Source organism: Chenopodium album, chromosome 17 (genome assembly GCF_948465745.1).
Source record: "Chenopodium album chromosome 17, dcCheAlbu1.1, whole genome shotgun sequence".
NCBI lineage: Eukaryota > Viridiplantae > Streptophyta > Magnoliopsida > Caryophyllales > Amaranthaceae > Chenopodium > Chenopodium album.
Genome location: NC_137850.1, coordinates 35,742,446 through 35,757,253, shown reverse-complemented (window position 1 = coordinate 35,757,253; position 14,808 = coordinate 35,742,446). Strand labels below are relative to the sequence as shown.

General features: G+C 31.8%; 1 protein-coding gene across 1 annotated transcript; it reads right to left on the bottom strand.

The window, feature by feature from the left end:
• Positions 1-641: 641 nt before the first annotated feature.
• Positions 642-5,941, bottom strand: LOC145587858 (uncharacterized). Its single transcript, XM_081644531.1, has 2 exons — positions 5,785-5,941; positions 642-3,423 (listed from the first exon to the last, which is right to left on the bottom strand). The coding sequence occupies exon 2, from the start codon at positions 3,363-3,365 to the stop codon at positions 1,515-1,517; it is 1,851 nt and encodes a 616-aa protein (XP_081500657.1). The 5' UTR covers positions 3,366-3,423; positions 5,785-5,941; the 3' UTR covers positions 642-1,514.
• Positions 5,942-14,808: the final 8,867 nt, after the last annotated feature.

Sequence of the window (14,808 nt, the reverse complement as noted above, 5' to 3'; positions counted from 1 at the left end):
AAGACAATTTTTTTTTTTTTTTTTTTTTTTTTTTTTTTTTTTACAATAGTAAATTCAAACTATTACAATATACGAATAGTTCACCACAACACTTACTGACTTAAAAACTTAAAAACTTCCTGGTTAAAGACAATCAAATGAGTAATGAAGTTTACAATTACGAGTCTATGGTCAAATGAGATTATATGATTAAAAAAGGGTAAGAGAATTGTTTACTCAAATGAACAAGTAAACTCTTATAATGAACTGAGATTACTCTTATAAACAAAATGTTATATAAATGAAAAAATAAAATTACTCACATCAGTCATATAAAATAATACTTGTAAAAGTTACTCTTATAAATAAATATAGGCTATATAACCCCACCATGTTATTGGCCGCCCACAAGATCTGTTAGGGGCTTAGGGCCATCGCAAAATTTCTATTTACATCTTTATATCTAATTTCTTTTTTCAAAGGCCAAACTATATTGTGACGAGTTTGATGACACAAAAGTCAAGATTTGTGATTACTCTAAAAAAGGAAGAATTTATCACCGACATGTCTTAATAAACTGGAACCAAAATAATTTATTTCTATAAAATGCTGGTATCACTGAGACCCTACATATGATCAATGCCCAATTTAGATAGTCAAGCTTTGCCACCAAAAGAAATCAGCAACAGAGATATTGCATAGAACAAGTTAGTCCATGGTTGTAATTAGATATGTCCAACATAGATATGTCAAACATCTTCGGATTTCGGATATCACTCAACCATCAAACTGTATTCTCTTGCCTATACAACGGGGAGTTGGATCGTCGATACCACAACTAAGAAGGCTTTGCTTCGCTTGCTTGTTCATTCTAACCCAAGGCCATGTTTAATGGAAATCATGTCAATATATGATGTGCCTAAGGGTGAAAGCTCCTCAAGAAAAAAATTTGTGCTGATATAAAAAAGAAAAGCATGTAAACAATGTTGGGCGGTATCACAAGAAATTAATCAGCATTAATAACTGCACATACTCAATCTGTCCATCTAAGATTGCTTCATTTGATCATTATTTGTGGGAGCTTCTTGGGTCAAATGGGACAATCTCAGGTGTACGGGGAAGTGTATAACATAGCACAGTATCATAGGCCATCATGTTTTCTCCAATTCACATCTTGCGAGATGCTGCTAATGGTAAGTTACAATCAAATGTACCTCAACCTGCAATATACACACACAGCATGCTAAATTGCTACTATCTCGGAAACATAGCCTTTCTCTGAGAGAAACCCCTCTGCAGTGAAGTAAAATGCACATTATATCGACTTGTAAAATTCACTTCAGTAGACAAATACTGACTTTGAAAAAGTACATCCTAAGTAATAGTTGTATACTCATCCATCAATGGGCAGTGTAATATCTTCAGGTTGGCTGCATAAATGGAAGTCCACCAACCTGAAGATACTGGCAACAAATATTTATATCCATGTACAAGCCTTGAACTTTAACACTTCATCTCAGAACAATGCATAGCTATCAACATCCAGTCGAACAACACATATTCCCACTTTTAGGCATAGATATAAAGTTTATACTCCCATGTTTTAGGCTCAGAAGGCCAAGATTGTTTCTCACAAATGCAAGATCCTCCACTCTTTCCACTCCCATCTTTTTCACAGTTTCTCGACATGGAAGGCTGTCACATTGAGCACTATCTCTACACAGCGACACACTAGAAACCTGGCTCAGCACCTTTATGGCTAAAGTCTGCAAGTGGGGTGTCTCAAAACCAAAATTCTCCCACCATGCAACTGGGTCCATCTTATCTCTACATTCGACGGCATCTTCCTCTCCGAATGATCCCTCGGATCTCCAATAAACACTAAGTTGTTCTCTTAGTAAACGCCTTGTAGCACTTTCATGCTCATATCGTTCTAGAGTGGCCTTCCATCCCCGCATAACAGTTTTATCCTTGCTCTGACCTCTCCCAAAATATTTTGGGTTCAGCATATAGCCGGCTGCATGGAGGGGGGAAAATAGCATATCCCATCTGCTCTCTATCAGTAACTCCATTTGACTAAGTGCAATGTCATCAATGCCCCTGCTCCTCACAGCTTCAAGTGACTGAACCCGCCAGTTGTACACATCCCCCATGACAGATTTGTCGATATTGAACGTAGCAAGTAGTCTAACAAAAGGTTCACTAAGCTGCAACATCAGCTGAGCCCTAGCCCAGAATTCATCCCCTAACACAGTGGCTTCTGTATTGACAACATCGCATAAATCAGTAACCTTCCATTGCTTCCACTCAATGCTCATGACTAAATCTTGCAATTCTTCCTTCATCTGAAAAATTCTTTGGACCAAACAGAATGAAGGTGCAAACTTCAAAGACAGAGAATCAGAAATCTCCATTGAATTGTATAAAACACAAGAAGAATATCGTTGGTAAGATGAAATAACTTGCTCAATTCCTCTAGCACACAAAACAACAGCTTTCATCCAGTCCAATTCAGCAATCTCTTCCATAAGAAGATGGATAGAATGTGAAGTACAATGGGACCAAAATATATGAGGGAACTTTGATAATATAACAGATTCAAAAGCACTACTTGCCTGGCCAAGGTGGGTAATTATTTGAATTACATTTCTGGGCCCAATTTCTACTATTGCATCACTGAGAACATTGATAAATAAATTGTCAGCTTCATCCCCTTCATTAATATCAATTGATTTCAGAAACATAACACCCCTCGGGCTCGCAATGAAGAAGTTGATACAAAAGCATCCAAGCGATCCATCAACACGATTGACACATATAATTGTGCATCCTGTGTGAGGCCAGGACTCCCTGACTAAGGTTATGGCTTTTTCTAGCTTTGCTTTTTCTTTAATTAAACAGGAATCTGACAACATATGTTTAGAGGGGAGTTCATATCCAGGACCATAAGCTGCAACTGCTCTGATCATTTCTCGAAAGTATGGGGAGTTCACTACATTCATGTTCAATCCATCAGCATAAAAAAATCTGGCTACAGTCTCATCTACATCCTCTTTAGCGAGAGTTCTAATCGGGCTAGTGAAATTCAATTGGCAATTCTTCATGCGCTTACCAATCTTCGCACTAAGAGGATTCTTTTTCTTCTTCCTGTGAAGGCGTTCCTCTTCTAATATCCGGAATTCTTCTCTTAAAGATTTGTCGATTGCTGGGCAACTTTTCACACCAACACCAGTGAATCCAAGAAGATGGGCCCTCACTCGTGAATAGGAACCATTGTATTTTGCATTACAATGATTGCATTTCCATCTTTTTGTACCACTACCTTTATCAAATCCACCGAAAACACTAACATGTTTCCAACCCCATTTATCAGTCTCAGTAGGCATGTTTTCTCATAGAAAAAACAGTTGTGGCAAGCGGACAACGAACAATACAAATGTAGGCCTACAAATATGAACCAGAAATATACGGTGAGATATTTATAAAACTAGATCACAGGAGGAAACCTAAAAAATGGTTAAAGTTGTGCAGCCATAGGACTAACATCAGATGCACTAAATTACTTTGGCTACTTGTCTAAGTAAGATATGGATTAAAAGCCTTTACTATGTAATCAAAGCTACATTACAGGCAACTAAATTTTGATCAAGCAATGCACAATACAACAAAATTTATCATTGACCATATTGAGGCTATGTAATTCAATACACTTTCCCATTTTCAATAGTCAGTAGATGTGAGACGTACTCTAATTTGTGCCTGTATGAGCTACTATCTATTTTCATTACTAAAGCAAAGCTAATTCAGTGTACTGTAGTTAAACAGCTTAAAACACATTGAGGCTTACCTATTAGGACATGACATGACATGAAACATATCTAGCATTGTCATTTCATCATAACCATTAAAACTAAACTTTAAACTTCCTTGGTAAGAAAGCAAAAACATGTAATTGAATTTCATAAATTACAAAGATAACACCAGTTTAAAGAAAGTCCACGTTTGAAATCAACCTACAAGTTTTAGGTTGATAGCGAAATTGAGTTTCAATCATTATTTACTTAGAAAGATGGAGATCTTTAGTTAGCGATGGTATAGAATTTAAAGTAATTCACTACACACAATCATGAATCATTTACTCCCAGCAGAAGCCATAGTAGTCGAATTGCAAGGAAAAAAACCCTTCAATGTTATTCCTAAAATAAGTCCTGAGGAATATCTTATGTTCTTACGAAAACCAGGAAGTATCTGTTAGATACAGCATGAAAAAGTTCGTCAACTTTTATAATAAAACCCACTATTGGATGCATCTAATGCTCCATGTCCTTACTTAAATTCCTAGCCAAAGAAGTATAATACTATGGTAGAAGAAAATAAAAAAGGAGGGAAAGGGGGGGGGGGGGGGGGGGATAAGAAGAAAAAGTTGTTTATTGAAATTGACAAAAGATACACACAATACAATTTATCATGCTTCTTTTCACCAATAAATCAAAAGCAGCCACAATCATAGTGAAATACCAACCAAGAGTACCAAGCATCATCAGAATGCCTTAGACAAGTAACTGAATCCTGATCAGCAATTGCCCACCCCAACTTACCCGCAAGCCAGATCTTAAAACAGTAAAGGCTTTAACAACACAGTTTCAGGTTGCTCTTTTACACCCCTAGTCTTAAAAAAAGCAATACTTCACACACCCAAGCACATTGATTCAGTCTTTATAATTATGATGATTCAGAGATCAGTACTATTGTAACTCAAATCAGCAAAATTCACCATCAACTCAAGCCACAACAATAGCCTATCACCATTAGCTGATTAAATATAGGCAGGGACTTGATGCAGGTATGCCTATAACTAGTGATAGGCTAACACCAAAACCATCTTCGAAACAAAAGAATCTATTTGCCATCCCTCGTCAATTAATTGATTTAAGGTTCAAACATGTTTTAACTACTTTTTCTTCATTTTTAAGAAAATAGGAGTCAGTGAGGTTATCTATCTCGATAACAACAATACGACATAGCCAAAACAAGTCAATAGCTACCGGCAATCCAATATAGAACCCTATAGAGTGTAGACATTAATTTAACTAAACTAAACTATACTATACTATCATTCAACATCTGGAAACTCAGCATACATCACTTTGTTAATCCATATTTGTTATACGATGATCAAAGAACATAAAAACTCTCCACTCCAACCCGTTTGAGAAAGTCTATGTCAATATCTGAAATCAACTGCAACCCAATATAGAGTCCTATAGACATCAAATTAATCTAACTATATCATCGTTCCAAATTTGGAACCTCAACCTATATTACTACGTTAACCCATATTTGTTGTCACATAAACTGATCAAAGATCATAAGAGCTCTCCACTACAACCCGTTTGAGAAAATCGATATCGATATCCATGATTGATCAATTTCACACACATGAACAATAGAGCAGATAACCATGTAACAAAAACAATAATCAAAACCATAAACATCATAAATCAAATTACAACGTTTCAACAGTTCCACATTTTTTTTTCCCAAAATACCCAATTCAATAACACCATAAATAATCAAAACCCAAATAAAAAACATATACTTCTAAATCCATTTGACTTCAACAAAGATCATATGCTAAAATTATAATAATAAAAACAAACAACAAATAATTGTATTAATATTTTTTAATAATTTGTGCGATCATCAAATCAACAATCACAGGTAAGATATAGCAAATCCCAAAATAATTGATCGAAAAAAGGGGGAGGAAATAAAAAAGATTAAGTGGGGTTTAAATTAAAATACCTGAAAGAGTGGGAGATAAAAGGGCCGAAACATTTGAAGAAAGATCGAAACCTTTGCGTTTCGTTTAAGATTAAAACGAAACCTGAAACCCTTCAATTTTGAAAAGACGGATAACAATCAACAATTTCGGAAAAATATCAAAGTCGACGACTTTAGAGTTAAATGGATCCGAAACGGGTTTCTCGTTTTTTTAGTACAAAATATATATATATATATATATATATATATATATATATATATATATATATATATATATATATATATATATATATATATATATATGGGATCTGGTAACAACCTCTTCTTATATAAAAACCTAAGTTATATTAGACGGATTAGATTAAAATTGATGGTTGAGAATAAATAATGGCGTTTTTGTAAATAACAAAACAAACTATAAACCTCAAACACAAAACATATTGTCGTCTCTTTCTCTCTCAAACACAAGACTTTCTCTCTCATCAAACTCCCAAGAACAGCCATTGTAGTTGTAATTCGAAGGATTTTCAATGATTTTCCTTCAGCTTTTTGTATAAATTCAACAACATTGATCACAAAACAAGTTTAATTATTCAATTTAAGGACTGATTTTGGCGAAAAATAACCCTAAATTTTTTAAACATTCAAATTCAGGTATGGCTTTTTCGAATTCGATATATGTTCATTGATTATATGTTAGATTTAATTGTTTTTGATTTGTTAGATTTACTTCCCTATTTTCGAATTTATTGTTTGAATTTTTTCGTTCGATTTTTCAGATCTAAATTATTGTTCGAATTTTTCATTTGATTTGTAGTTTACTTCATCGTTCAAATTTCATGTATCAATTGTTTTTGAATTCAGTTCATTAGATATTCATTCAATTTGTCGTTGATTTCAGTATATTTAGACATTATTTGCCAAATTGTTTTATTATCAATTCCGTAAGATATTGTTTAAAACTAGCATTTGTATGTCTACTAATTATTATATGATCAAGAACTTTCTTGACCTTGTCTGCCAAATCCAGCAATTCTGTAAGGTATTTATTAAAATTAGTATTTGTAATGCGTACTAATTCTATTTATGTTCTAAAGTTATATGTTCGAATACATTTATACCTATGTTCTAAATTTAGATGTATCATGTTATATGTTCGAATAAATTGATAGTCCAGAATCAATTATTAGTTTTGACCCCTTGGAAGTAGAGAGTATCATGAGGTTTCACGCCCTGGTGATAGAATGTTAATTTGTTGAATTGTTGATGTTGTAAGTGCATATGACTTAGTTAAAGGTGTTGCTTGCATTTGGTAAAAGAAATGTAGACTCTTTAGAAATGGTGCATTGAGATATATATGAATTATCAATTCTATCGACTATCATTCCATTGAATTTGCAACCGTTTATTCATGTTGTTGGCGTAGTTTTGTTACAGGCAAATATGCAATCATAAAACAAAAATGGTACTCCATAATTTTTGATGTTCCATTTATCATCTAAGTGTTCTATTAGGTAGGAGACAAACATGTAAAAAATTGCTTGGATTTATCCATCAAAATTAAAAAATACACTTTGTTTTTTTGCTAGAGACTTCGTAGTAGATTCTATCTAATTGCTAGTTAAGATTACATTAGTTTGGCTATTACTTTCTACCTTAGTTGAATTACTGCAATAGTGATCTTTTTAATAGAAATTCTTTTCTTTCATGCCTTCTTGCCCAGTAGGATTTTAGCCCCTCCCCCCCCCCCCCAAAAAAAAAAAATAAAGTTTATAGTATGGCTTTTTATGGCCATGAATGTGCTTGTGTTTCACATACCGTCTTGAAATTGATCTGACATAAGAATGCGGGTGCTTATTATTCTGCTAATTACTTGATAATGTAATTATTATGCATAGCTTAAGTTAGTTTAAGTGATGGTGGAGTCAATTGATGTAAATTGTGAGTATATAACCTTCTCTTGTTAGTATTATTATTATCATTATTCGGATTCCCAACTTAATAGAAACTCATCATATACTACCCACTTATATTTTAGAACATGACAAAAAAAAATTAGAACACTGGAAAAAAAAATAAAAATTATAGCTTTAGGACCTAGAGAAAAATTTTAGAACATAAGAAAAAAAATCTAGAATATTGGCAAAAAATTTAGAACATAGAAAAAATTTAGAACATGGTAAAAAAAATTTAGAACATAGTAAAAAAAATTTAGAACATAGGCTTAGATTATACGAAAAAATATAGAACATATGATTATAACATAGGAAAAAAAATTAGAACATAGACAGAATATTTGGAACATAGGAAAAATAGATTTAGAACGGTCTTACATCAAAGAAAAAAAATTTAGAACATCAGAAAAAAAAAATTAGAATATAGGCAAAAAAAAATTAGAACATGGTAAAAAAATTTTAGAACATAGTAAAAAAAAAATTACTCGTAGAACATAGGCTTAGATTAAATTAGAACATAGGATTAAAATTTTAGAACATAGGTAATAAAAATTAGAACATAACAAAATTTAGAACATAGGGAAAAAAAATAGAACATAAGAAAAAAAAAATTAGGTTATATACCTTTAATTAGATCATAAGAAACAATTAGAACCGACAAAAAATATACTTGTAGTACATAAGCAAAAAAAATTTAGAACACGTGTTTAGAACCTAGAAAAAAAAAATTAGAACATGGGCAGAGAACTTTAGAACATAGGAAAAAAATTAGAACATGAGAAAAAATAAATAAAACATAAGAAAAAAAATTTAGAACATAAGAAAAAAAATTAGAACATAGGATAAATAATTTAGAACATTAGAAAACTAATTTAGAACATAAGGAGATTACTTTTAACTAATTTAGAACATAGGCAGAAAACTTTATAACATTGGCAAAAAAATTTAGAACATAGGAAAATAATTTAGAGCGTAGGGTTAATTTTCGGTATGCTAAAACCTATTAGCTCAAGTGGTAGAGCACTATGCAAATGCATAGGGATGTAGGTTCGATTCCTACATAGGTTATCTCTCAAAATAACTTTAAAAAAAAAAAACCAAAAGTAAGCCAAAGTATTTCTTAAATAAACTAGAATAACTCAAAGTAAATCAAACTAGTGGTAAGTTTTATAAAAAAAAAAATTGGCTTATAATGATTAATGAAGGTCTGAAATCTTTGTTACAAACAAATCTAATACGAAGTATAATTCTATTTTCAACATTACACATATGAAGCTACGTGGGATTCGAACCCACATCTTTGTGCGTTTGCACAATGCTCTACCATTTGAGCTAGTAGGGTAATGTTTATAAAACATCATTTAATTTGCTACTAAAACCATTGACCTCTACACAGACCAAAACTTATAACACATCACTTTATTAAGGTTTAATATCTATAAAAAAGATAAGTATGTCAATATGTCATTTCATTTTTTTTTTCCTATGTTCTAAATTTTTTCTGCTTATATTATAAATTATTCCTTATGCTCTAATTTTTTTTCAACCTATGTTCTAATTTTTTTTTTCCGATGTTCTAAATTTAATTTTTAGCTTAAGTTCTAATTTTTTTTAATATGTTCTTGATTATTCTTATGTTCTAAATTTTTTTTCTTATGTTCTAAATTTTTTCAACTTATGATCTACATTTTTTCCTATGTTCTAAATATAATTTTCAACCTATGTTCTAAATTTAATTTTCAGCTTATGTTCTAATATGTTCTAAATTATTCTTATATTCTAAATTTTTTTGTTTATGTTCTAAATTTTTTCAACTTATGTTCTAAATTTTTCCTCTGTTCTATTTTTTTTTTCTTCTTATATTGTAAACCCTTTTCTACTTTGTAAACTTTTTTTATGCTTATGTTCTATATTTTTCCTTCTTATGTTTTCCTATGTTAAATATTTTTCTATGTTCTAAAATTTTCAGCTTATGTTCTAAACATATATCTTAAAAAAAAAGTATATCAGATTAACATTAAGTTATGTTTCGTACGAGCAAAAAAAATTGGCTTGAAATGATGTGTGGGCAAAATATTGGCTTGAAATGATTAATGACTATGGAAAACTTTTTTATATTTGAAATCTCATATATTCATGCAAACTCTCGTTTGCACATTATAATAATGAACCTACATGGGATTCGAACCCACATTTTTGTGCATTTGCACAATGCTTTACTCGTTAAGCTAGTAGGTTTAATATATATGAAACATCATTTAATTTGCTATTGAATTCATTGACCCTAACGCGAACCAAAACTTATAACACAATACTTTATTGAGGTTTAATATCTATAAAGAAAAAATATAGAGTATATGTCTATAGGATGTAATTTCTTACCAACTTAACTAAGGAGACTAACACCACTAGGCTCTAAAAATTGGCTTATTATGTTGCTGGTATCTAAGTCAACAATATTAGTACTTACATGCACACATATGAGAAGAGAGGTGAATACGAGTTATATGTGGGCGAATTACACACAGGGAAGAACTTGAAAAAAGAGGGGGATTCAATTCAATTTAAGAAAATTACCAAATTTTCTAGATTTGAAAACATGTAATAATGAGAACCTATCTGGTCTTTAACAACAATTACAAATCTCAGGTGCACAATTCAGGTAAAAAAAGAGAGTAATATAGACATACATTATTGAATGAAACTGGAGTTGAACTTACTCATTGTTAGTTTTATGACAAAATTAAGGCCGTTAATGATGTTAGTCATGTCACCATCTTCCATATTTAAAGCATCAACTACATGAGTCCCATCCAACTATCTTTAGCAGCTCACAATACTAAATTTCAAGGTCGTAATGCAAATAACAAACATAAATTCAATTACTCAAATTAAACTTATAACTAAAGAAACTCACAATTTAATCTCTGAAAACAACCAAATATAATTAGGCTTGAAAGTTAACAAGAATATTGAGCTCTATAAGTCAAATATTAATATCAACTTTCTTCTGGATACTTTCATAACATTACTTTAAACTTGTCCAATAGAAAATTTAGGGCCTTTTTACAATTAAGCTAAACTAGATGTCTAATTTTGACATTAACCCCAAACAATACTGTTGCAACTAGCTATGGCCCAAAGACTCAACCAAGTTACAAAATAATCAAAACAATACATCTTTTATAAATTTGTTAGTGCATTAACAGTTTACTTCAATGTAGCAGATACTGTTCTCTTTCTATGTTGACATAACATCTATTGTAAAATATTATAGTTCACCTCCTAAATTATTAACCATCACCATCAAAAAGATGCAAGTGCTAGCATTCTAAAATTGAGATTTAGAACATAGTGTGAAAACTTTAGAACATAGAGTGAAAACATTAGAACATACTTGTAGTAAGTAAACTTTAGAACAGATAGAGTAAACTGAAATTAAAGCATAAAATACAACTAAAATTACCTGAATGAGTAACAGAGGAAGAAGGAGTATTTTGTTCGACATCAACTAAATCCATCAACATGCAAAAACCTAATTTCGAAAACACAAAATATAGCAAAAAATGCAAACTGAAATTAAAATCGAAATTGAACAAAAATCGAACTAATGAATCAGGAAACAAAATAATTCAATGGATATATCCACTAACATTCTTATCAATCAGGTAAAAGCATACATCTGACATACACATCCTACAGTTACAAAGAAACCAAGAGCCAAGAACAAAATGATACAAAAAATAAACGACAAAAATGAAATCAAAATTAGAATAGAAAAATCAAACAATCAAACTGATAAATAATCGAAGAAAATAAAAAAAAATATAGAAATCGCCAACAATAAAAAGCGAACGGAAATCGAACCAAAAATCGCCATTTAATTGCCAAAGATTGCAAAAATATTGACGAAAACCTTAATTAATGAAGAATTCGCACAATAATCGTGAGTTCAAGTAAATTTAAATGAAGAATTTGATGAATCTTGCTTTGAAAGCTCTAAATGAATCCAACAAGAAATGCGAAAGGGGAAGAACTCTAGAGAGAGAAAAATGCTACACCAATTTTTAGAGAGAGAAAGAACTGACCAATTATTCTAAAACTTCTATTATACCACAAAAAGTTCATTAATTTACAATAATGCCATTATTTTAATCCGGGTAAATGTAGAGCGCTAGATCTTAATTGATCCAATGGCTGAAAATGGTTCTTATATAGAGGAGGATTCTTATACGAGGCTTCCTATATATATATATATATATATATATATATATATATATATATATATATATATATATATATATATATATATATATGAGCCTTCCCCCCCCCCTCTATATATATATATATGTGTGTGTGTGTGTGTGTGTGTGTACACAAATACAGATATATACACACACACACACACACACACACACACACACACACACACACACACACACACACACACACACACACACACACACACACACATATATATATATATATATATATATATATATATATATATATATATATATATATATATATATATATATGAGCCTTCCTCTATATATATATATAATATACCCCTTTTTCCGAGAAAAATTTACCCCTTTATTATTACTCCGTATATTATTATTACAACAACTAGTTATCGGCCTGGGTGATATCCCGGACCACTATAAATTAGTAAGTTTGATAAAAAAAACTAAATTAAAATGTAAATGCCAACAATATTTGTAAGTAAATAAAAAATAGGAAAAATTCCCCATAATAATCCAACCTTTGCCACACATTCTCTAAATAAGTTAACCTTTTGAAAAACCTAGACTAAGTCAACCTCGTACCCCTATTTTTTTTTTTTTAAAACAAGTTGCATTAAATTATCACCTACTATTGCAGGTTTTGGTCCGGTTATAACTGTTAGGGCATTTACTTTTTATTTTTTAATTAACTAGTCGTTGGAGGATGCGCGTGCTCCCTCGACGGTAAGATAAGTGAAATTCGTGGTTGTGTTCGGTTATTGTGATATTCGTGGTTGTGTTCGGGTTTTATAATAGCAATGATACACATGAATTTGTAAGTATTAACAAGCTAGGAGTAGTGATAAAGTTTCTATGGGAAATATCTATGGAAAAACAATTGTTATAAGTGAAGTTATCTAAAATTTGTTATAATTTAAAGATTTTTTGAAAAAAAATTATACTATTGTTTTATATATTATTTTAGAATGCAATATGATTTCTTATTGAGTACCTAAATAAGTTTCGAATAGCTTCGTTTTAAAATGATTGTGATAATAAGGAGTGGTAATAAGGAAATGCAATACTTAAAGATATGTAAAATGAATTAAATGTAAAATATATGAAAGAATCGTATATTTGTTTGTTAAACTTTTTAAAGTAGACAATTTTCGAGTGGTTCTTCTATTGAAAATTATAGTAGTTAGAGTTAATCGATACAGAATGTATAAATTGAATAAGAAATTTCATATGTGTATGTATTAAAGTTTAGTTACGGGCTTTATATCTATAAATTATTTTATGTATGATTTTTAGATAATACGGTTGGAGGGAATAGCTTAACACGTTTATATTTATAATCGTTGGAGCACGCGCACGCGTCCCCCCCCCCCTCCCCACGGCAAGATATGTAAGATTCGTGGTTCAGATCGTGTTTCGTAGTTTGGGGTGTTATTAACAAGATGATTAAGGGATCTTATTTGTGTGGTAGTCACTGACTTGTTTTTAATTTCTTCCTATCTCTTCTTCCTTCATAATATACCCCCTCTCTCTCTTATATTTCTCCTTGTCTCATCTCATTTCCCTTTTCTATTCATCCTTGGTTTCTTTCACCTTCTTGTTCCTTTTTCTCCTTCCTATCCACTCTTCTTGTATAGTTTGAGCGGTTTAGTAAGCCTCCCTCCCTCTTTCTCTCCAGACTTCTCTCTTTCCCGACTCATCTCTCTCTTTATCACTCTATCTCACTCTCCCTGCCCCTCTTCTTCATAATTGCTCTATTTCTTTTTCTTCTGACCCTTATATCTCTTTTTTCCTCCCAGCCTCTCTCCCTCTCCTCCTGGCTCATATCTCTCACTCTCTCTCTCACACACCCCTCTTTCTAGATCTATCTCTCTCTATTGTCCCACTTCCTCCCTCTTTACCTCTCTCTATCTCTCTCTCCTCCCATTCCCTCCCTCTTTTCCTCCGTGAGTAGTGATAGACCACTACTTGGTATGGGCCATAATGGGGGCAAAAATGTAATTTTGCGTATTACTTATCATGCTGTAAAAAAAGTAGTATCTCATCTCTTAATAACTATATTCAACACTATAATAAAAATATACAAATCAAGAATAACATTATACAAACCAATAATAACAGTATACAAATTAATAATAACTGAGCACCGACAAACAATTAACGTCGTCAATTTCGACCGAACTCAGACAATTTCCAGTATAGAACTCACCGTTTTCAATGGCTAGAGCCATAAGTTTGTGTCTCTGACAAGGAACTTGTCTATGTTTGAAGACCATGAAAATCAGCCGGAAGTACTCCATAGCATTGCTCACTGTTCTATTTTTGGGTTATGTTTTTTGGGTGGTTTCGGTGATTCTAACAGAGGTGGTGTAATACCCCGTATTTTTATACGTATTTTATTTAAAATAAGTATTTTTTGAAGTATTTAAATAATTTGAAATGTTTTATTTATAGTATTTTAATTATTTATTTTAATAAGTTTGGAAATATTTTATAAAAGGAAAGTTTGTTTAATTAATTATTTTATTTAAGTTGGGGTTATTAGGAGAGGGATTAGGAAAGATTAAAAAGGAAAAGTTTAGGAACAAGGGTTTCTAGAGAAAGGGTATAAATATTCAACACTTGGGGCAAATCAAATTTTGCCCAGAGCGGAGAAAACCCAAGGTAAACTTTCTCTCTCTTCTCCTTTATTTTCTTTTCTTTTTCTTTCTTTTTCCCCTTCCCCTTTTTTCGGCCTTCACCACCGCCGGAAACCACCACCACCGGTGGGCCGCCGGCCACCAGCAGCACCAGCGGCAGCCATTGGCACTGGCAGCAGCCGGCACTGGCGTCGGCCTGCTGTCAGG

Excerpts from the sequence above, each read along its gene's own strand:
- LOC145587858 (XM_081644531.1), bottom strand. The coding sequence starts at position 3,365 with ATGCCTACTGAGACTGATAAATGGGGTTGGAAACATGTTAGTGTTTTC.